This window comes from Sus scrofa, chromosome 13, assembly GCF_000003025.6.
Source record: "Sus scrofa isolate TJ Tabasco breed Duroc chromosome 13, Sscrofa11.1, whole genome shotgun sequence".
Lineage (NCBI taxonomy): Eukaryota > Metazoa > Chordata > Mammalia > Artiodactyla > Suidae > Sus > Sus scrofa.
In genome coordinates this window covers 200856524-200879897 of record NC_010455.5, presented here as the reverse complement: position 1 = coordinate 200879897, position 23374 = coordinate 200856524, and the positions used below count along the sequence as shown (strand labels likewise).

General features: G+C 45.7%; 1 protein-coding gene across 2 annotated transcripts in view; it reads left to right on the top strand.

The window, feature by feature from the left end:
• DSCR3 (DSCR3 arrestin fold containing) overlaps window positions 1–10737 on the top strand; it is a 57844-nt gene extending 47107 nt beyond the window's left edge. For both annotated transcript variants that reach the window (XM_005670333.3, XM_003483358.4), the window contains 3 exons: window positions 674–824; window positions 1026–1178; window positions 5487–10737. In XM_005670333.3, the coding sequence (XP_005670390.1) occupies window positions 674–824; window positions 1026–1178; window positions 5487–5569 (387 nt within the window). In that variant the 3' untranslated portion in view covers window positions 5570–10737. The remainder of the gene's footprint in view (window positions 1–673; window positions 825–1025; window positions 1179–5486) is intronic.

The following is a 23374-nucleotide window of genomic DNA, read 5'->3' as shown; positions in this document are numbered from 1 at the left end:
GCCCAGCGGTGTTCTCTGAATTATCTTCAGTAACTGGGACACAGCTGGAGTAAAGACTGCTGGACCGTTGTCTGTAATCTTTAGGTCTGTTTTTCCCACAGCATCCTCGCCTGCCTATGGCCATTTTCCCCTGTTCAGAGAGAAGAGGTCCATAGGCTTTTAGTCAGACCTTGAAGACAGATCTCTTTTTAAATGTCCTTGAAATAAAATTCATGTCTTGTCTTTCAGAAATGTGTAATTGGAAACGTTTTTAAATTGATTTATCTTTTTAAAACCTTTTTTTTTTTTTTTTTTTTTTTTTTTTGTGGTGACTGGTTCTCCTTAAACACTCTCGGCAACTCCTCAACATTTTTATGCCGTGTTGCTCGGTGAGAGGGGGCGTTCCGGACCTAGTCCAGGCAGGATGATCCTGTGAGAGGTCTGGTCATCTGGACCAGCAATGTCCGGGTGCCTTATATCTGTTTCAGTAGTTGCGGAATAATTCAGTCTGTTACGTTGTCAGAGGATCTAAGGGCTGTTGTATCTTTTGTCCCATTTTGTAAACCAGGGTCCCAGTGGATTTTATGAAAATCACCTGACTCTGTTGTCAGGTTTTATTTCTATCAAAGTGACTGTTGAGTAATTTCCCCTGGCACCTTCCGTTCCTGATGTGTTTGTTTTGGCTTTGTTTTAGAGAGCCTTGCTCCCCAAATTTCTCATCAGAGGACACCTCAACTCAACCAACTGTGTCATCACCCAGCCTCTCACAGGAGAGCTGGTGGTGGAGAGCTCGGAGGCCGCCATCAAGAGCATCGAGCTGCAGCTGGTCCGCGTGGAGACGTGCGGTAAGGCCCCCCGGCCGCAGGCCCTTGACCACGGGTTCCTGATCGATTCCACCGAACGTAGGTTTGAGGAACGTGAGATGCAGAGGCAGGGGCAGCCTCCAGCATCCTACAGAGCCGGGGGAGAGCAGGTGACTGGGTTGATGGCAGAGGGTCGGGGGGTTGCTGTGTTCTGAGCAAGCGATGCTTTAACCCCTGCTCCAGGCTGTGCAGAAGGCTATGCCCGCGATGCCACTGAGATTCAGAACATCCAGATCGCCGACGGGGACGTGTGTCGGAGCCTCTCTGTGCCCATATACATGGTCTTCCCCCGGCTGTTCACCTGCCCGACGCTGGAGACCACCAACTTCAAAGTGGGTAGGTGCACTCCCCTCGGGCTGCTCCTGGGAAGGTCGTGGCCACAGCAGGGGCTGGACACGCTGGTCTGCTGGGGCAGGTGCAGCCCAGAGCACCCAGTCCTATGGTCACTCAGCGAGAGCCCACGCAGAGCAGCTGTGCTGAGGGTCTGCGGTGAGCAGTCCTGCCTCTGAGGCCCTTGCGTCATCACTCAGGGAGATGGCATGGGCCCGGGCAGGTGACCGTGAACTCTGTGAAGGACACTAACACAGCCAGCGGCTGGCCAGCCGCGTGCATGGGGCATCTGGTTGGCTCTCTGATGGGGTGGCGTTTGATGGAGATGCAGCACGTGTGACAGCACAGTGTGAATGTTAGGCTTCCCGGGGACTTGAGCTCCGGCGACTGAGGGGTGTGTGTTGGTCATTTTCCATGGTTGTACGGATGCGTGTCTTCACGAGATCTGAATCACGGCACAGACGCAGGTTTCCAGCCTGTCTTTTCTCCCTTCACTTTGTATTGTGAACATCTCCATGGCACCAAGGGTTCTTATAAAATATTTCGATGGTGCATCCATCCTGATAAAATCATCACCCCACTACCAGGACGCAGTAGGACAGACCTGCAGGACTGTGCCCTGGCTGACCGACCTTCTGCAGAGAGATCAAAAAGACACAGAGGTGTTCCTCGGCTCAGCGTCAGGCCCGAGGTTCACTGGTAAATAGGTGGGAGGCAGAGGTTTTGGCAAGTGGTTCTTTGATTTGACCTGCTTCATTGAGAAATGAGAACTTACTCCCTAAGCCAGTGTGTTCTATTAATGTCACATTCCCCCTAAATCTCTGATGTGCATTATTATTAGTTCAGAAAGAACTTTCTTTTTTTATTAGACCATGATTTTACTTTTTCTTTTTTCTCTTTTGTATTTTTTGGCTGTTTAGGGCCGTCCCTGTGGCATATGGAGGTTCCCAGGCTTGGGGTTGAATCGGAGCTAGAGCTGCTGGCCTACACCACAGCCACAGCAACACCAGATCTGAGCTGTATCTGCGACCTACTCCGCAGCTCACAGCAACGCTGGATCCTTAACCCACTGAGGCCAGGGATTGAACCCACAACCTCATTCCGCCTGGTAATCCAAATACTAGTCGGATTCGTTTCCACTGTGCCACAACGGGAACTCCTGTACCTTTTTTTTTTTAATTTTATTAGAGTATAGTTGACTTAAAGAGTTGTGTTAGTTTTAGGTATACAGCCCAGTGAATTAGTTACACATATGCAAATATCCATCCCTTTTCAGGTTATTTTTCCCCCTGCTGTACAGCATAGGGATCAAGTTACTCTTACATGTGTACATTTTTTTTCCGTACCGTTTGTTCTGTTGCAATATGAGTATCTAGACATAGTTCTCAATGCTACTCAGCAGGATCTCTTTGTAAATCTATTCTAAGTTGTATCTGATAATCCCAAGCTCCCGATCCCTCCCACTCCCTCCCTTTTCAGGTTCTTTTCCTGTATGCAGGGTTGAGTAAATTTCCCTGTGCTGTATGGTGGTCCTTGTTACTTACCTATTTTATATATAGTAGTGTGTATGTATCAGTCCCAATTAGGCACTTATTTTTAGATAATCTCGAGTATTTTTGATGTTGTTATGGACTCTGATTTTACTTTAAATAATTCTAAGTAATGTACCTTGAAATTGAAGTCGTTTCATCCCTCAAGTTGAGTCTGTGCTCTTTAATAAAGAGGAGGAAAAGTGGCTGCTCCTGGCATCACCAGGCACTGCTGGGACCTGTCTGTGCCCCGAGTGGAGCATGCGTCCCTGGGTGCCACCAGCCCAGCGGGTCAGAAGCACTGTCATTTGTGCAGCCCTCAAGTGCTTTATCTGTAATGTCACATTGTAGCGAGAGCATCATGGGCTCCGGACACCCTCCTCAGTAGCAAAGAGGCAGCAGACTCAGCAGGTCACCAAACATGGAAAAGCACAGCAAGGTTGGCTGAGAGACGACGTTGCGCAAACTTGACCTGAGCTAGTAAAATACCACGATTTTCTAAAAAACCCTGTGCCGATGGTGCAGGATCCAGAGACACCAGGGCCTTGAGTGCAGGGTAAGCTCCAGCAGCTGCCAGGCCAGCCCTGTGTGTCTCACCTGGGGTGCTCCTCCGACACTGCACCCCCTCTTCTGAAGGATTCTTTTTTCTTTCTTTCTTTCTTTCTTTCTTTCTTTCTTTCTTTCTTTCTTTCTTTCTCTCTCTCTCTCTCTCTCTCTCTCTCTCTCTCTCTCTCTCTCTCTCTCTCTCTCTCTTTCTTTTTTGTCTTTTTGCCTTTTCTGGGGCTGCTCCCACGGCATATGGAGTTTCCCAGGCTAGGGGTCGAAATGGAGCTGTAGCCACCAGCCTACGCCAGAGCCACAGCAACACAGGATCTGAGCCACATCTGCCACCTACACTGCAGGTCACGGCAACGCCGGATCCTTAACCCACTGAGCAAGGCCAGGGATCAAACTTGCAACCTCATGGTTCCTAGTCGGATTCGTTAACCACTGAGCCATGACGGGAACTCCTGAAGGGGGATTTTTTGCCTCAGGGTGCAGCTGACCGTTGTGTAATAGGATCTGAGCTTCGTGTGTCTGCTCACTTGAGGATTTCCTCAGTAGAGTATGTCGTGGTGCTACAGGAGCGAGGCTGGCTGAATCCGCAGGCACGGCGGATACGGTGGAACCCCCGAACTCGGGGCGGACCGTGAATGATCCTCAGGTTTTTGCCTGCCTGGACAGTCGGTGCCCCCACCTCCGTTTTGTTCAAGGGTCCCCTGTACTTTAAGTTAAAGAGGGGCTCATCCCATGATTTCTCAACTTGGTTTTCATACATAAAGTTGAAAAAAAGGTCTGAAAATGGTTTTTTTCTGCTATGCTATGTGTTAGGCATCTGTATTTTCTGCACGTTGTTTCTGTCAGGTTAGGAAAGCATCCATGTGACATTTGATGTGCTGCCTGTGATTCCCCCCGTGAATAACTCCCTCCGTCCATGGCCAGGATGTCAGTGGCTTTGTCTTTGTGGCTCCTGCGTGGTTCAGTGTGAGGCTTGCACCACCCCCGCCGTCCCCCCCACCTCCCCCCCACGGAGTCCCATAGGAAGGAGGTGACGAGGTCGTTGTTTGAGCGCCACAGCCCCTCGTGACCCGGGTTGCTGCTGTGTGGCTGGCGAGGTTGGTCTCGGGGTGGGGTGGGGGTGAGCCACCCCTCGCTGGGTGCACATCTGGCTGAGCCCCTTCCCCTCCCCACCCCAGCGGTGCTGACCTCAGGCAGCGTCTGATGCCCAGCCAGGCCCACGGCTGCACGGTGCCGCTGTCCTCGGCAGCTCCCTGTCGTGGGCCTTTCCCTCTGCTCTTCCAGCCACATCATGCCCCCTCCAGGGAGAACACCAAGGTGGCTGGAGGAGCGGGAAGAGCGGTGCCAGGCGGCCGAAGGCGGCCCGGTGTGTGAGGGTTGTCGGAGTCACAGGACGCTGCTGCTGGTGTGCGACTCCTGTGCCGGCCGATGCTTAGCCCAGGCAACAGCCCCACACAGGGACGTTGTCCTCAGGATCCAGCCGCAGGTGGGGCCCCAGCCGAGCTGACACCCAGCCCCTTCCCCCGACGTGCTCCCCCTCGGGCCCAGCTCGCTTCCCAGCCACACAGCGGGCCCTGCCTGCCCTCCTCCTCACACTGTGTGTGTGTGTTGGGGGGGGGGGTCGGGCTTGTCTCTCTTCAGGGGGCTCCGTCCTCACCCACACCCTTTTCACTGCCACCATCAAGCTTAGCCTTAGCAGCTACAGAGCTGGTAGAGGAAGACTGGTGTACCTTCTGCTGGAAGGTAAAGAGGAGTGTTTGAACAGGTGCTTCAGATAAGTCAGCCGACATCTGAAGGCACCGCAGTTAAACCGCGTGCTGCTTCTGAACAGTTTCTCCCCTGGGGCGGGAGACCTGTCCCTAAACAGCTGCGGGCCAGTTCGGAGTCTGCTATTCCATTAAGAACTGTAGGAGACGTCAGAATAACACCAAAGAGTACAGATGAGTTGACAGGATTCTAGAAGATTCTAGTAAAGACAAGGACAAGGAAAGTGGGAAGCTGAGGCCTTGCAGCATGTTCCCAGGTGAGAGGACAGACTGACTCAGGCAGAAGCGCCAGTGTAGCCGTCTACACGGGTTCTCCTGGAAGCTTGGGATGAAGCTTGTGGAAACCCGCGCAGGCCCCAGGATTCCCTCTCCGCTGAGAGTTCCAGGCGCCCCTGGTGGGGCTGGTGTTTGGCTTCCCCACTTGGGGCCGGTGAACATAAAGCCTGTCCTTTCTTCCCCAGAGTTCGAGGTCAACGTTGTCGTGCTGCTCCACCCCGACCACCTCATCACGGAGAACTTCCCGCTGAAGCTCTGCAGGATGTAGGCCGGGAATGGCCCGAGCGGCCAGGCGGACCTGCAGCCGTGGCCGACTGTGGGAGCCCGAGGCGGCAGTGTTGAACTTGTCTTCTTGATGGCTCTGGATCAGGAACGAGGGGGACCCTTCTTCCTCTTTCCTCGGGGCCCCTGCTCCCAGCGGCACCTCTAATCAGAGCCTCCTCGGAAACGCATCAGGATCTCTTAGCGGAGCTGGCAGGGTCGTCGCCCGGAGCACCTTTCCCGTGACTCCTGACTAACCTGCTTCTTCTTGGGTTCAGGAAGCAGTTGTCCCAGAGTCTGACCTTTGCTGGAAAGTGAGCCCAGGGACAAAGGAAACCTGTGTGGCTGATGGGTGTGGCCTGGGCTGTCCATAGCACAGCGGCGTGGCAGGGCGGCGACGGGTGTGCAGGTGCTTGTGACCTCTGCACATCCGCTAGGAGGGTGCCGTGGCATGGGGACATGGGGCGTGTTTTCCACTCTCTTCTCTTTATAACATTTTTCGTGATAACGTCAGAGCCCTTAGGGGCCTGGGAAAGTGTGCCTTGCTCTCACGGGGGCAGGAGGTGACGGCTGGCACTGCATTGCTGACATCTCAGGAACCGCTGCCCTGCTCTCAGAAGATGCGAGGTTGTGTAAGGGGATAAAAATGTGTCTGTGCCTACAGTTGTCAGCTGGGCTCTGAATGGTAAGAAGCTGGCCCAGGCCGGTAGTCAAGGCCCCTCTACGCTGAGTAGGGCCAGAAAAACGCCCTGGACTGGCCGAACTTGGCCCGCCTCCACCCCACCTTCGGGGCCTGTGTTGGAGCCAAGGGGGGTTGGCGCGAAGCCTTTTTCTCCCGCGCCTGCCCTTGTGACTGGTGGTGTGAGGTGGGCCTGTTAGGGTGCGTTTCTTCGTCACATCCTGCCGTTGTCTCTGTGGTCTGCAGTTAGCGAGGCCTCAGAAACAAGCCCTCTGCAGCTGCCTGGCTGTCCCCGACACCCCTCTGCCTGGCATGCTTGGGCAGGGGGGCTCCTGCCGACGGTCCCCTGGCGGTACTGTCGTTGTCCCAGGACAGCTCCAGTGACACGTGATGCTGAGGGCAGGCAACCTGACTCGGGATCGGCTTACCTGTGCCGCTCGCCAGTGAATTGGATGCGGCTTATTCACTGAGTCCTTGAGAAGATGGTCCCAGAGAATACATTTCTGGTTTATAATCACCTTTCATGTGCACGTGACATTACTAATGATCTGATGATGGGTTTAGACGAGCCGAAAGCAAGGCGTCCATACTTTTCTGGGAAACTTCAAAGGTAGAAATCATTTTTAATGGCGGGGGTGGGGTTGCTAAATGAGAACTTTGAGAAAAGTTTGGAGACGTATATAGCTATGTAATGTCTTAAGCGAACCGATTTTATGGCTGTAAATGTGGTGGGTACTCTCCTTAGGGAATAATCCCCGGAAGAGCTGCCAGGAGCCAGGTCACCTTTAGTGTTTCATTCATCCCCGAGGGCCAGGCCAGGGCCACCTCCTCCCCTTCTTGGACCGACACTTCCACTGTCGATTAGCAAGGAAAACCGTGGACGTTTGGGTATCTTGGCAGCAGCCGTCACGCTGCTGCCCTGGGTGGAGCTGGCGTGTCCATTGCCGAGGTCTCCCATCAGAGCAGGTGGAGAGGAAGGGGGTGAAGGAAAGGATCTGTGACCCCTGAGCCTCTAACAGCCCATTTTTGGGGAAATGCCCATTTCAGTGGGAACTCCTTTCGGCTCTGGGAGCTCCAGCAGAAATGGAGCCCAGCTGCCGTTCTCTGCCGCCTTGCAAGTTCCATAGTAAAGATGGTGAATTGGAAAGAAAACTTAAAAAAAAAAAAAAAGCTGGAGCTCCTATTGTGGCTCAGCTGGTTAGGAACCCGACTCGTCTCCATGAGGACGCGGGTTCGATCCTGCGCCACACTCAGAGGGTTAAGGATCCGCCGTTGCTGTGAGCTGAGGTGTAGGTTGTAGATGGGGCTTGGATTCAGTGTGCCTGTGGCTGTGGCTGTGGTGTGGGCCTCCGTTGTAGCCCTGATTCAAGCCCTAGCCTGGGAACTTCATATGCTGCAGATGCGGCCCTAAAAAGGACACACACAAAAAAAGAGCTGAAGCATTGTGCCTGACTTCTCCCGTAGTTTTTCCTGAGCTTCCTGGGGGCAGGCGGGGGTGGAGCGCTGATGCCGCTTCCGCCTTTGCATTGGCGTCTCATAATTCCTGAGTCTGAGTCTGATGTACCTTGAAGACCTTCGGGGCAAGATTACCTCCTTGTGCTGGTGGCGACTGGGCTGTGGCGGATCGCCAGTGCTCTCCTCAGCCTCCCGTGACTCCCCTTCTGGTTCAGAAGTACGCTTGCATTTCCATGGAGCCATGCCCACCCGGCTGGAGGCTCATTTCCGACTCCTTTGCAGTTGGTGTGGGCTCCTTCCCACGCCTGCATCCTCCCGGCCTGTGCTGGAGCACAGGGAATGTGGGAGCAGAGCAGCTTGCCTCCCCCCCACCCCCGCCTGTGTCATGAGCCCAGGAGGGAGAGGCAGTGGGTCATCTCCAGTGTCCTGGCTGCAGGAGCCCTGGGCTTGCTTTGGGAGGGTGGGACTTCACAGGCTGGGTCTAGTCCCACCCACTGCCACTTGTTAAGGCCGGAGGTCCACACGCGTGGGGGATAAAAACCACTCCTTTCTCTTGTCTTCAAGCCCACCCTCTGCCTCAAGACTCAGGGATCCAGAACCTCTCCTGGACAAGGGTCAAATGCCGGGGAGGACCCCGCCGACCCAGGAGAACAGCCCTGACCAGAGTGGTTTTCACGGTCGCTAACCGGTCAGTTGATTTAAAAGATTGGGTATGGTTTTCTGAGAGGTGCTGACACCAAGATAATTTCCGTGGTTATAGCCATGATGCAGCCCTTCCCTCCTGTGCTCTGGGAGCAGAACTGCTGTGGTCCAGCACCGCCTCCCACGTGACCTTGAAACCTGCCAGAGGTGCCCCTCAGGTGAGGCCAACCCCCACCCCCCTACCCCCGAGGGCTGGGCCTCTGCTCCCAACCAGGGCTCCACTCTGTGCCTGCAGGAGGGTTGGACACCGGCTGTGTGTCTGCATCGCTGTTACTCTGGATCGGGCCCTGTGCTGAGTGCTGTCAGGTGTTTTCTTAGTTCTGTAGCTGCCCATGAGGAGGGAAGTCTTCTCCCCACTTAGAGGCGAGGGGACGGAAGGCCCCCCATCCGGGTTTCTACACACCTCCCCTCCACCTGCGGGAGCATCTGCTGAATGTGTTTGATTTTACCTGCACCAAGCCCTGGTCCCCCATCACCTTGCTTCATTTCAGCTCCACTTGGCCAGGTCAGTGATGTGCCTTTCTGCTGTTTCCCCATCACACGTCATTTGTGTCATCACTGCAGCTCTGAGCAGCTGAGTCAAATGACTAGGAGATCATTTGCAGCTGGATGCAGTTTAGGAGTGAAGCCAGTGATTGCAGACCCAAAAGTCCAAAGTAAATCAGACCGTAGTCTAGCCTTTACGTGGGGTGAAAATATCAGGGGCTATTCTAGACCCATTCAGAGTGCCAGTAAATGAGGTCGTTCCTCTAGTAAATGACCTCAAAGGAGCCTTCTCGGGGGATATTCTGTGCAGCTGAGCTCTCAGAAGATGTGACCTGCTGTGCCGACTCCTGCCTTAACATCACCCCCACAGGGAATTAGGTACCCAGCCGTCGTCAAAGTACACGTGTGATTTCGTTCCGGGAGCTATGATCATGAACTACTGCTGTGGATGACTCTTCATAATTCCCAGCTGTCTTTCAAAAAGGTAGAAGAGGAGTTCCCATTGTGGCTCGCCCAGTTAAGAACCCGACTGGTATCCATGAGGATGCGGGTTCAATCCCTGGCCTCAGTGGGTTAAAGATCCGGCATTGCCAGGAGCTGTGGTATAGATCACAGATGTGACTCAGATCCCACGTTGCTGTGGCTCTGACATAGGCTAGCAATTATAGCTCCAATTCGACCCCTAGCCTGGGAACTTCCATATGCCACAGGTGTGGACCTAAAAAGCAAAAAAAAAAAAGAAAAGTAGAAGAAAGTTTTCTAGGGAGAAATCTGTTTTCATGGTAAGGCTTATCCAAGCTAACTTATGTTGGGAGCCTGCATAAGAGTAGAGATGAAAAATCATACAGCAGAACTTTTGCCTAAGAAAATGTTCTGTGAAGGGAAAGCCTTTTGAATATAAGTAGTTCTGGAACCCCATGACTGTCAAAACTAGCCACTTGGGTAGAAAAAAATGCATATATGTGGGTCTAAGAGGTGGAGGTGAGAGTAAGGCCTCCAGTTGTTATCTTTTCCACTCTGACCACTGAAAGCTACTTATATTTGAGTCTGTCCAAGGGTTAGAATATATAAAGAGCCTTTTTCTTTTTTTTTTTTTTTGGTCTTTTTAGGGCCACACCCCAGGCATATGGTAGTTCCTAGCCTAGGGATCAAATCAGAGCTGTAGTTGTTGGCATACATCACAGCCACAGCTATGCCAGGTCCAAGCCACATCTGCAGCCTATACCACAGCTCACAACAACGCTGGATCCTTGGCACTAAGCAAGGCCAGGGATCGAACGTACATCTCTATGGATACTAGTCAGTTTCGTTACCACTGAGCCACAATGGGAACTCCAGAGAGCCTTATAGGTTAATGAAAATGAATATACTGTATAGCAAGAGCTTTGCACTATGGTCAGTGCTGCAGTTAGAGGAGAATTCATAGCCTTAAATGTTTTTGTTACACTTAATAATGAAAACTATTGATTTCATCATTCAAATTAAAAATCTAGGAAAACAGGAGTTCCCGTCATGGCTCAACAGGTTAAAAATCTGACTAGTATCCATGAGGACGTGGGTTTGATCCTTGGCCTTGCTCAGTGGCTTCAGGATCCACGTTGCCATGAGCTGTGGTGCAGGTTGCAGACATGGTTCAGATCCCATGTTGCAATGGCTGTGGTGTAGGCTGGCAGCTGCAGCTCCAATTTGACCCCTAGCCTGGGAACTTCCTCATGCCACAGGTGTAGCCCTGAAAAAAAAAAAGCCTAGGAAAACAATAAATCGAAAACAGTTATAAAAACTGTAATTAATTGATATGAAATTTAAAAGACTGGAAATTTATGAATAAATAATCCACGATTTATACTTTGAAATGACTGACTGGGTGTTCTCTTGTGGCACAGTGGGTCTGGCATTTCACTGCAGTGTCTTTGGTCACTGCTGTGGTGCAGGTTTGATCCCTAGCCTGGAAACTTCCACATGCTGAGGAGTGGCCAAAGAGAAAAACAGACTAATTCAAAGTGGCCGATCTTTTAATAGAACAAAATAAAACAAAGGGAGAAAAAGAAATATGTAACACTAGGAAAAATTTCACGTTATAAGGAGACTAATAAGAATTATAGTATATCCTTTTTCTGCTAATAAACTTGCAATGTCAATAAAATAAGGAGTGACTCTAGAAAAGGCAGGCTGTCTGAGTAAAATGATAACCTATGGAAGAAATTGAAGAGAAAATTGCCAAAGAAATATCACTGAGGAGTTCCCATTGTGGTGCAGCTGAAACTAATCCAACTAATATTCATGAGGATGCAGGTTCAATCCTTGGCCTGGCTCAGTGGGTCGGGGATCGGGTGTTGCCATGACTTGTGTAGGTTGCAGACGCAGCTTGGATCTGGAGTTGCTGTGGCTGTGGCATAGCCTGACAGCTGCAGCTCCGATTCAACCCCTAGCCTGAGAACTTCTACATGACGCGGGTGCAGCCCTAAAAAGCGCCCCTCCCACCCCCTCAAATATCACTGAGGAGGTGCCAGACCCAAATGATTTTACAGCAGGTTTCTATCAAAGCTTTGAAAAGTAGATAACTCCTCGGCTGTTTAAACTGTTGTAGGCTATAGAGAAGGATAAAAAAAACCTCCTAATTATTTTATGAAACTAACCTAGCTCTAATGTAAAATGGGACATTGTCAGTTAGGATTAGGTTTAGCTGTGAGTAAGGGAAGCCCAAAGTTAGACTGGCTTAAACAGGCCTCATAAATGTCCATAGGTAGGTAGTCTGGAGTTCACACAGCAGCTTAGAGCCAAGAGGTCTAAAGATCCAGGCTACTTCCCGCTCACTGTGGTAGCTTGTCTAGGATGTGGTCCTTGTCTTTGGGGTCTAAGGCAGTAGCAGCTAGTTCCAGCCATCACATCGGCATTCTGGGTAGCAGGATGGGAGAAGGGATAAACGTGGGGGAAGGTCAAAGGTCAGGTGCCAGTTCTCTTAAGGATCATCTTGACGGATACCCCAAGGTACGTGTTCCCTTATTTTAACCTTTTATTTTGGAGATCTCAGAGAAGAGGACAGAGCCATATTATGTCATACTCAAAGATGTGTGTTGACATCTTTACTGAGAGATAATTCAGAGACCACAAAATTTAAAGTATGCAGTCCAGTAGTTTTAGTGTACTCTCAGTGATGTGGAACCACCACCCAAAATTTAAATTTAGAACATTTTCTAATCCTGAAGCCATTAGCAGTCACTCTCTTGCTCTGGTCAGCCCTAAGCAACCACTAAGTGACTTTGTATCTCCGTAGCTTTACCTATTCTGGATGTTTCCTATAAATGGAATCATACATTGTACGGTCTTTCATGACTGGCTTCTCTCACTTAGCAAAGTGCATTTAAGGTTCATCTGCATTGCAATGTGCATCAGTGCCTCATGACATTTTTACATTTTTCATTTTTTATTTTTGTTTTTTGTTTTTTAGGGCAGCACCCACAGCATATAGAAGTTGCCAGGCTAGGGGTCAATTCAGAGCTACAGCTGCTGGCATATGCCCCAGCCACGGCAACGCCAGATCCTTAACCCACTGAGCGAGGCCAGAGATTGAACCTGCGTCCCTATGGATATTAGTCAGATTCATTACCGCTGAGCCACAATCGGAACTCCCATTTTTTACATTAAAAAAAATTTTATCGTAACAGTCACTAATTCCACGATTATTCATTATTAGTTTTGTATGTGAAGCAGGTACTAAGAAACAGGGCACTGAGTCATTTATTTCTTGCGTAACCCTCATCAAGATAACTAAATTCCTTAAGCCACAGTTTCCTCATTTCTAAAACAGGACCAGTGAGGAGTTCCCGTCGTGGCTCAGTGGTTAACGAATCCGACTAGGAACCATGAGGTTGCGGGTATATAAAATGATTGCGTTAAAAATACAGTCTTGTCACTCAGTCGGTTGTATTAAATGTTCAAACGTTTTTAAATTGCAGTGTGGTTGACATACAATATTGTATAAGGTACAGGTGTATAATAGTGGTTCATAAATTTAAAGGTTATACTCCACTTACAGTTATTATAAAATATTGGTTTAGTCCCTGTATTATACAATATATCCTTGTAGCTTATTTCATACCTAAGAGTTTAGATTTACTTTTTTTTTTTTTTTTTTTGGTCTTTTTGCTATTTCTTTGGGCCGCTTCTGCGGCATATGGAGGTTCCCAGGCTAGGGGTCTAATCGGAGCTGTAGCCACTGGCCTACGCCAGAGCCACAGCAACGCGTGATCCGAGCCGCGTCTGCAACCTACACCACAGCTCACGGCAACGCCGGATCGTTAACCCACTGAGCAAGGGCAGGGACCGAACCCGCAACCTCATGGTTCCTAGTCGGATTCGTTAACCACTGCGCCACGACAGGAACTCCTAGATTTACTTTTAATTAGTGGGTAATGACCATATTTTATGAGTATTCCAAATAAGTAATTCATCCATGCATTTTCTCTGTAGAGTAAAAAGCTGGAGATAAGGGGTTGTAGTCTACAAATAGAACATTCTTAAAATTCATGCCGTTCCTTTCAGGTACCAGAGCCCGATGTTTTGGTTTGGACTATCAGAATTGGACTGCTTACATTTCTGGGTGTGCAGACCTAATAAATCCATTCTAGAATATGGATGTAAATATACTCCATGGCAGCTTGTATTTGTATTTGCATAGACTACACAGTAGTTAGAAAAATCTTCGGAGTTCCCGTCGTGGCGCAGTGGTTAAGGAATCTGACTTGGGAACCATGGGGTTTCGGGTCCGATCCCTGGCCTTGCTCAGTGGGTTAAGGACCCAGCGTTGCCGTGAGCTGTGGTGTAGGTCGAAGATGCGGCTCGGATCCCTCGTTGCTGTGGCTCTGGCGTAGGCCAGTGGCTACAGTTCTGATTAGACCCCTAGTCTGGGAATCTCCATATGCCACGAGAGCAGCCCTAGAAAAGGCAAAAAGATTAAAAAAAAAAAAATCTTCGACAACAATAATAACCTTACTGAGTGCTTATTATGTGCCAGGTGTATTGTGCTATAAATTTGGCATAGCTTATTTCATGTAATCATCACAAGCTTGTAGATATTTTTCATTAGTCATTTTTATTTATAAGTTGGCTATTTTTTATTGAAGTATGGTTGATTTACAGTATTGTATAAAGTTTCAGATTACAGCACAGTGAATCACAATTTTTTCAAGTTCACTCCATTCATAGTTATTATATTGGCTCTGTTCCCTGTGCCGTATAATACATCCCTCTAGCTTATTTATTTCAGACATAGTGGTTTGTACCTCCTAATCCCCTACCCTTCTTTTGCCTCTACCCACTTCCCTCTCACCACTGGTAACCACTGATTTGTTCTCTAGTTCTGTGCGTCTTTTTCTATTCATGAGTTTTACTTTTTAGATTGCACATATAAATGATTAACTTATAGTATTTGTGTTTCTCTGACTTATTTAACTAAGTAAGCATAATACCCTCCAAGCCTGTCCTTGTTGTCACAGATGGTAAGGTTTCATTCCTTTTCATGGCTGATTAATATTCTTTTGTATATACATATACAACATATACAACACATCTTCTTTATTCATTTAAGTATAGATAGTCACCTAGTTTGCTTCTGTATCTTGGGTCTTGTAATGCTGCAGTGAACATAGGGGTGTACATATCTTTTTGAGTTAGTCTTTTTGTTTACCTCAGATAAACACCCAGGAGAGGGGTGTTGCTAGATTGTTGGTAGTTCCATTTTTAATTTTTTGAGGAACCTCCATACTGTTTTCCATTTTGGCTGCCCCAATTTACATTCCCACCAAAAGCGTAGGAGTGTTCCCTAATTCTCCATATCCTCTCCAGAATTTTTCATTTGTAGACATTTTTTTTTTCCTTTGCTTTTTGGAGCCACATCTGTGGAATATAGAAGTTCCCAGGGGAGACCATGGGACCACATCAGAGCTATAGCTGCTGGCCTACACCACAGCCACAGCAATGCTGGATCTGAGCCACATGTGTGACCTTCACCACAGCTCACGGCAACGCCGGATCCTGAACCCACTGAGCGAGGCCAGGGATCGAACTCCCGTCCTCATGGATACTAATCAGTTTCATTACTGTTGAGCCACGACAGGAACTGCTATTCGTAGACTCTTTGATGATGGCCATTCTGACTGGTGGGAGGCGACAACCTCATTGCTTTCTCCATATCCTCACCTATACTGGTTATTTGTTGTTTTGATAATAACCATTCTGACAGGTGTAAGGTAATATATCTCATTGTGGTTTTGATTTGTGTTTGTCTGGTGATTAACAACATTGCACATCTTTTCTTATGCCTGTTAGCCATCTGTATGTCTTCCATGCAAAAATGTCTATTCAGGTCTTCTGTCCATTTTTAATCATATTTTGTTCATATTTGAATTGTACGAACTATTTATATTAGATATTAACCCCTTATTTGTCATATCATTTGCAGATATTTTCACACATTCACTAGATTATCTTTTCATTTTGTTGTTGGTTCTCTTTGCTATGAAACAGATCTTAAGGTTAATTAGGTCCCATTTCTTGATTTTGCTTTTGTTTCCTTTGCCTTAGGGGAAGGATAAAAAAATATTGCTATGATTTATGTCAAAGAATGTTCTGCCTATGTTTTCTTCTAGGAGTTTTATGGTTTGAGGATTTACATTTAGGTTTTTAATCCATTTTGAGTTTGTTTGTTTTTTTATGGTATCAGAAAATTTCTGATTTCACGCTTTAACATGTAGGTGTCCAGTTTTCCCAGCACAACTTTTGAAGGTATTTTCTTTTTTCCACTGTATCTTCTTTCCTCCTATGTTATAAATTAATTGACCATAAGTGAGTAGGGTATTTCTTGGCCTTCTATTCTGTTCCATTGATCTATGTTCCTTTTTGTTGTTGGTACCATACTAGTTTGAATACTGTAGATTTGTAGTATAGTCTTAAGTCAGGAAGCATATTTCTGTTCTTCTTTCTCAAGATTATTTTGGCTATCCAAGGTTTTTTGTGTTTCTATACAAATTAAAAATTTTTTTCTTCTAGTTCTGAGAAAAATGCCATTGGTATATTGATAGAAATTACATTGAATCTCTAGGTTGCCTTGGGTAGTATGGTCATTTTAACAGTATTAGTTTTTCCAATCCATGAACATGGTATATCTTTCCATCTATTTGTGTCGTCTTCAATTTCTTTCATCAGTGTCTTAAAGGTTTGGGGTTTGTTTTTTGTGGGGTTTGGTTTTTTGGGGTTTTTTTTTGTTTGTTTGTTTGTTTTTTGTCTTTTGTCTTTTGTCCTTTTAGGACTGTACCCACGGCATATGGAGGTTCCCAGGCTAGGGGTCTAATTGGAGCTACAGCTGCCAGCCTACGCCAGAACCATAGCAGCACCAGATCTGAGCCACATCTGCAACCTACACCACAGCTCATGGCAACACCAGATCCTTAATCCACTGTGTGAGGCCAGAGATCGAACCTGCAACCTTATGGTTCCTAGTTGTATTTGTTTCCGCTGCACCACGATGGGAACTCTTCAAAGTTTTCTGAGTACAGATCTTTTACCTCAGTAGGTAGGCTTAGTCCTACATTATTTCTTCTGTTTAACGCAATTATAAATGTAATTGCTTCCTTAATTTCTCTTTCTGATAGTTCATTGTTACTGTATAGAAAAGCAACAGATTCCTCTTTTTTCTTTTTATGTCCACACCTGCAGCATATGGAAGTTCCCAGGCTAGGGGTCAAATCAGAGCTGCAGCTGCTGGCCTACACCACAGCCACAGCCATGGTAACATCAGATCCTAGCCACATCTGCAACATAAACTGCAGCTTGTGACAGTGCCAGATCCTTAACCCACTGAGGGAGGCCAGGGAGCAAACCCACATCCTCGTGGAGACTGTGTTAGCTTCTTAATCTGCCGAGCCACAACAGAAACTCTGCAATAGATTTCTTTACATTAATTTTGTATACAGCAACTTTAGTGAATTCATTGAAGAGCTCTAGTAGTTTTTGGTTGTGTCTTGAGTTTTTTGTTCTGGTTTTTTTTTTTTTTTTTTTGGTTGTGCTTATAGCAACCAGAGGTTCCCAGGCCAAGGATCAAACCCATGCCACAGCAGTGACCACTCTGGACCCTTAACCCACAGAGCCACTAGGGAACTTCGGCATTTTCTTTTTTAAATAATTTTTAGGGAGTTCCCGTCGTGGCGCAGTGGTTAACGAATCCGACTAGGAACCATGAGGTCGCGGGTTCGGTCCCTGCCCTTGCTCAGTGGGTTAACGATCCGGCGTTGCCGTGAGCTGTGGTGTAGGTTGCAGACACGGCTCGGATCCCGCGTTGCTGTGGCTCTGGCATAGGCCGGTGGCTATAGCTCGGATTCAACCCCTAGCCTGGGAACCTCCATATGCCTCGGGAGCGGCCCAAGAGATAGCAACAACAACAACAAAAAAAAAAGACAAAAAAAATAATAATAATAATAATTTTTAAGTTGAAATGTAGTTATAGTGTTGTTTTAAGTGCACAGCAAAGTAATTCAGTTATATATACATGTTCTCTTTCAGAGAGATTCTTTTCCACTGTTCCTGTTGTGATTCAGTGGTAATGAACCCAGCTAGTATCCATGAGGATGCAGGTTCAATCCCTGGCCTCACTCAGTGGGTTAAGGATCCAGCGTTGCTGTGAGCTGTGGTGTAGGTTGCAGATGTGCCTCACATCTGACGTTGCTATGGCTGTGGTGTAGGCTGGCAGCTATAGCTCCAGTTTGACCCCTAGGCTGGAAACTTCCATGTGCCTTGGGTGTGGCCCTAAAAAGACAAAAAAAGATAATTTTCCATTATAGGTTATTACATGATATTGAGTATAGTTTCCTGTGCTATACAATAGGTCCTGTTGTTTACCTAGTTTATATATTATAGTATATATGTTAATCCCCTATTCCCTCCCCTATACTATCTCCTTTGGTAACCAAGCATTTTCTTCTATGTCTGTGAGTCTTTTTCTGTTTTGTAAGTTCATTCATATCATTTTTTAAAGATTCCACAAATAAATGCTATTGTATATTTGTCTTACTCTGTCTTATGTCACTTAAGATGATATCTCTAGGTCCACCGTGTTACTGCAAATGATATTGTTTTCTTTCCTTTCCATGGCTTAGTAATATTCCCTTGTGTTTGTGTGTCTGTGTACCACATCTTCTTTATCCATTTATCTATCGATGGACATTTGATTTGTTTCCATGTCTTAGTAGTTGTAAATAATGCTGCTATAAACATTTTTTTTTCTGTCTTTTTAGGGCCACACCCACAGCACATGGAGGTTCCCAGGCTAGGGGTTGAATCAGAGCCGTAGCCTCCAGCCTATGCCAAAGCCACAGCAATGCCAGATCCGAGCCACATCTTCGACCTACACCACAGCTCACTGGCAACGCTGGATACTTAACCCACTGATTGAGGCCAGGGATCGAAACCTTATCCTCATGGTTCCTAGTTGGATTCATTTCCACTGTGCCACAACGGGAACTCCTATTTTTCATATGTCTTTTTTTTTTTTTTTCCTTTTCTAGGGCTGCTTCCGGCAGCATATGGAGGTTCCCATGATAGAGGTCTAATTGGAGCTGTAGCCACCGGCCTGTGGCAGAGCCACAGCAATCCGGGATCCGAGCCTTGTCTGCAACCTATACCACAGCTCACGGCAACGCCAGATCCTTAACCCACTGAGCAAGGCCAGGGATTGAACCTGCAACCTCATGGTTCCTAGTTGGATTCTTTAACCACTGTGCCATGATGGGAACTCCAGGAACTCCTATTTTTTAATTATAGTTTTCTTCTGATACATGCCCAGGCCTGGGATTGCTGGATCATGTGGCAACTCTATTTTTAGTTTTGTGAGAAGCCATACTGTTCTCCATAGTGGCTATACCCATTTTTTTCTCTTTTTGGCCATGCCTATGGCAGGTGGTGGTTCCTGGGCCAGGGGTTGTACCTATAGCACAGCAGCAACCTGAGCTGTAGCAGTGATAACACTGGGTCCTTAACCTGCCGAGTCACAGAGGAACTCCATGGCTGCACCCATTTACATTCCCACCAACAGCTTACGAGGGTTCATTTTTCTTCATACCCTCTCCAGCGTTTATTATTTGTAAGTTCTGCATTTAGTTCTCTGAGGTACCTCTGTTTTTAGTGATGGCCATTATGACTACTATGAAGTGATACCTCCTTGCAGTTTTGATTTGAATTTCTCTAGTAATTAGTGGTACTGAGCATCTTTTTCATGTGCCTGTTGGCTATCTGCATGTCGTCTCTGTAGAAACGTTTATTTAGGACTTCTCACTTTTTGATTGGGTTGTTTACTTTTTTGATATTAATTTGAATGAGCTGTTTGTATATTTTGGAATTTAATTCCTCGTCATTTGCATCATTTGCAAATATTTTCCCCCAGTTTGTAAGTTGCCTTTTCATTTCATTGATTTCCTTTGCTGTGCATCAGCATTAAAGTTTAATCAGGTTCCATTTGTTTATTTTTATTTTTATTTGCATTACTCTAGGAGATAGAACCTAAAAATATTGCTGTGATTTATGTCAAAGAGTGTTCTGCCTATGTTTTCCTTTAGGAGTTTTCCAGTATGCAGTCTTGCATTTAGAGTTTTAACCCATTTTAAGTTTTTTTTTTAATTTTTTATGATAGTTGATTTACAATGTTCTGTCAATTTCTGCTGTACAGCAAAGTGACCCTGTTATACATTTGTATACATCCTTCTTTTCACATTATCCTCCATCATGTTCCATCACAGGTGATTAGATATAGTTCCCTGAGCTATACAGCAGGATCTCATTACTTATTGATTCCAAATGCAATAGTTTGCAACCACTAACCCTAAACTTGCAGTTCCTCCTCCTCCCTCTTGGCAACCATAAGTCTCTTGTCCATGTCCATGAATTTGTTTTGTTTGTTTGTTTGCAGATAGGTTCATTTGTGCCCTATATTATGTTCCAGATATAAGTGATATCCTGTGGTATTTGTCTTTCTCTTTCTGACTTACTTCACTTAGTATGAGAGTCTCCAGTTCCATCCATGTTGCTGCAAATCACATTATTTTGTTCTTTTTATGGCTGAGTAGTATTCCATTGTGGATATGTACCACATCTTAATCCATTCATCTGTCAGTGGACATTTAGGTTGTTTCTGTGTCTTGGCTATAGTGAATAGTGCTGTATTGAACACAGGGGTGCATGTATCTTTTTCAAGGAAAGTTTTGTCTGGGTATATGCCCAGGAGTGGGATTGATGGATCATATGGTAGTTCTAGATTTAGTTTTCTGAGGTACCTCCAACCTGTTTTCCATAGTGGTTCTACCAATATACATCCCACCAATAGTGTAGGAGGGTTCCCTTTTCTCTACACCCTCTCCAGCATTTGTTGTTCATTGAATTGTTAATGATAGTCATTCTGACTGGTGTGAGATGGCACCTCATTGTGTTTTGATTTGCATTTCTCTGATAATTAGTGATGTTGAGCATTTTCATGTACCTGTTGGCCATCTGTATGTATTCTTTTTTGTTGTTGTTGTCTTTTTGCTATTTCTTGGGCCGCTCCCGTGGCATATGGAGGTTCCCAGGCTAGGGGTCGAGTCGGAGCTGTAGCCACTGGCCTATGCCAGAGCCACAGCAATCCGGGATCCGAGCCGCGTCTGCAACCTACACCACAGCTCACGGCAACGCCGGATCATTAACCCACTGAGCAAGGGCAGGGACCGAACCCACAACCTCATGGTTCCTAGCAGATTCGTTAACCACTGCACCATGACGGGAACTCCCTGTATGTATTCTTTAGAGAAATGTCTATTCAGGTCTTGTTCCCCTTTTATATTCTTCCCATTTTATAATATTTTGTCAGATTAATTGACCATAAATGTCTGGGTTTATTTCTGGATTCTGTGTTCTGTTCCATTGGTCTCTATATCTGTTTTTATACGAGTACCACACTGTTTTGATTACTGGAGCTTTGTAATATTATCCGAAGTCTAGGAGAGTTATGCCTCCTACTTGGTTTTTTTTCCTCAGGATTGCTTTGGCAGTTCTGGGTTTTTTATGGTTCAATATAAATTTTTGGGTTATTTGTCAGATTCATTACTGCTGAGCTACAACAGAAACTCCCTGGAGAGTTTTCATCATAAACAGATACTGATTTCTATCAAAAGCTTTTTCTGTATCTACTGAGATGATCTTATGATTTTTATTCTTCATTTTGTTAATGTGATGAATTACATTTATTGATTTGCAGCTATTGAAAAATCCGTATAACCCTGGGATAAATCACACTAATATAAGTATTGCTTCCCTGGCTTTCTTTGGATTTCCACTTGCATGGAATACCTTTTTCCATCCCTTCACTTTCAGTCTGTGTATGTCTTTAGATCTGAAGTGAGACTCTTATAAGCAGCACAGATACAGTTCTTGTTTTTATATTCATTCATCCACTCTGTGTCTTGTGATTGTGGTATTTAGTCTATCTACTTTTAAAGCAATTATTGATATGTATTTTCCTACTGCCCTTTTGTTCACTCTTTTGGGGTTGTTTTGTAGGTCTTTTTTGTTGTTATTACTGTCTTCTTTTGTTCTTTTGTGATTTGGTAACTATCTTTAAATTTATGTTTGGATTCTTTTTTTTGTGTGCATATCTATTATAGATTTTTGTTTTGTGGTTACCATTATATATATATATATATATATAATATATATATATATATATGGTTGTTTTAAGTTGCTGATCTTTTAATTTAACACATTTTTACAACCTTACACTTGTATTCTACTCTCCTCATGAATATTGTCTGTTTTCTCCTTTTTCAGCCACACCCACAACATATGGAAGTTCCAGGCTAGAAATCAAATCTGAGCCACATATGCAACCTGTGCCATAGCTGTAGCCACACCAGACCCTTAACTGCTACATTGGGCCTGGGTTCGAACCAGCAACACCAGAGACAAGCCAGATCATTAACCCATTTTGCCACAGCAGGAGCTCCTGATTATTGTTTTTGATGTCATATATTACAGTTGGCATCATCTAATTCTTTTTTGTATCCCTTAACTTCTTATTGTGGATATAGTTGATTTTACTAGTTTTGTCTTTTAAGCATCCCACTAGCTCTGTGCATGGATGAGTATTACTACCTTTATATTTGCCTTTACCAATGAGATTTTCCCTTTTGTAATGTTTACATTTATCACGGTTATGACCTTTTCTTTTTTTGCTTAGAGATGTCCTGTTAATAATTCTTGTAAAGTTGGTTTGATGTGGCTGAACTCTTTTAGCTTTTGCTTATCTGTAAAACTTTTGGTCTCACCAAATCTTAATTAACTCCTTGCTGGGTATTCTTGGTTTTAGGTTGTTCTTTTTTATCACTTTAAACATATTGTGCCACTACATTCTGGTCTAGAGGTTTGGTTGAAAAGTCAACCGATAGCCTTATGGGAGCTCCCTTGTATGTAACTGTTGCTTTTTGTTGCTGCTTTTAATATTCTCTCTTTATCTTTAATTTTTGCCATTTTAATTACATCCTAATGTGTTCCTCTTTGGATTAATACATTTTGGAACTCTCTGCACTTCTTTCATTGGGATATCTATTACATTTCTAGGTTTTCTAGGATGTTTTCAGCCATTATATCTTCAAATATGTTCTCTGCCCCTTTCTCTCACTCTATTCTCCTTCTGCAGGTATTAGTATGCTTGATGTTGTCCCAGTAGTCTCTTAAACTGTCCTCATTTCTTCCATTCTTTTTTTTTTCTGTTCAGCAGCATTGATTTCCATTTCTCTGTCTTCCAGCTCATTGATCTGTTCCTCTATCATTTAGTCTGCTGTTGATTCCTTCTAGTGTATTTTTCATTTCATTTTTTGTATTCATCTCTGTGTTTGTTTGATCTTTGTATTTTCCAGCTGTTAAAAAATTAAGACTTCTTGCTCTGTGTATTTGTTCTTTTCCTGATTATTATTCCATAATTATTTTTATGATCATTACTCTGAACACTTTCTTAGGCAGATTACCTTTCTCCACATCACTTTAATTCTTCTGGAGTTTTATCATGTTTCTTCATTTGGAATATGTTCATCTGTTGCCTAATTTTGCCTAACTTGCTGTTTTTATTTCTATATATTTGGTAGTTTGGTTATGTTTCCAGACCTTCTAGAAGTGGCCTTTTGTAGGAGATGCCCTATGCATCCCAGCAGAGCACTCCCCTCTGGTCACCAAAGCTATATGCTCTAGGAGTGCCCCTGTGTGGGCTGCATGAGTTCTGTTGGAGCAGGCTGACTACTGTGGGTGGTCTGGTAGGCTTGGTTGGCCCCTGGTCTGCTTGGTTTCCAGGCCCTACCTTGTGCAGAGGCTGACGGCCACTACTTAACAGGGCAGTGTCACAAAGCAGCTGACTGTGGAAGCCTGGGGGGTCCCAGGGCTAGTATGGTATCATTGTTGGGTAGAGTAGGGGTCTAGGTAGGG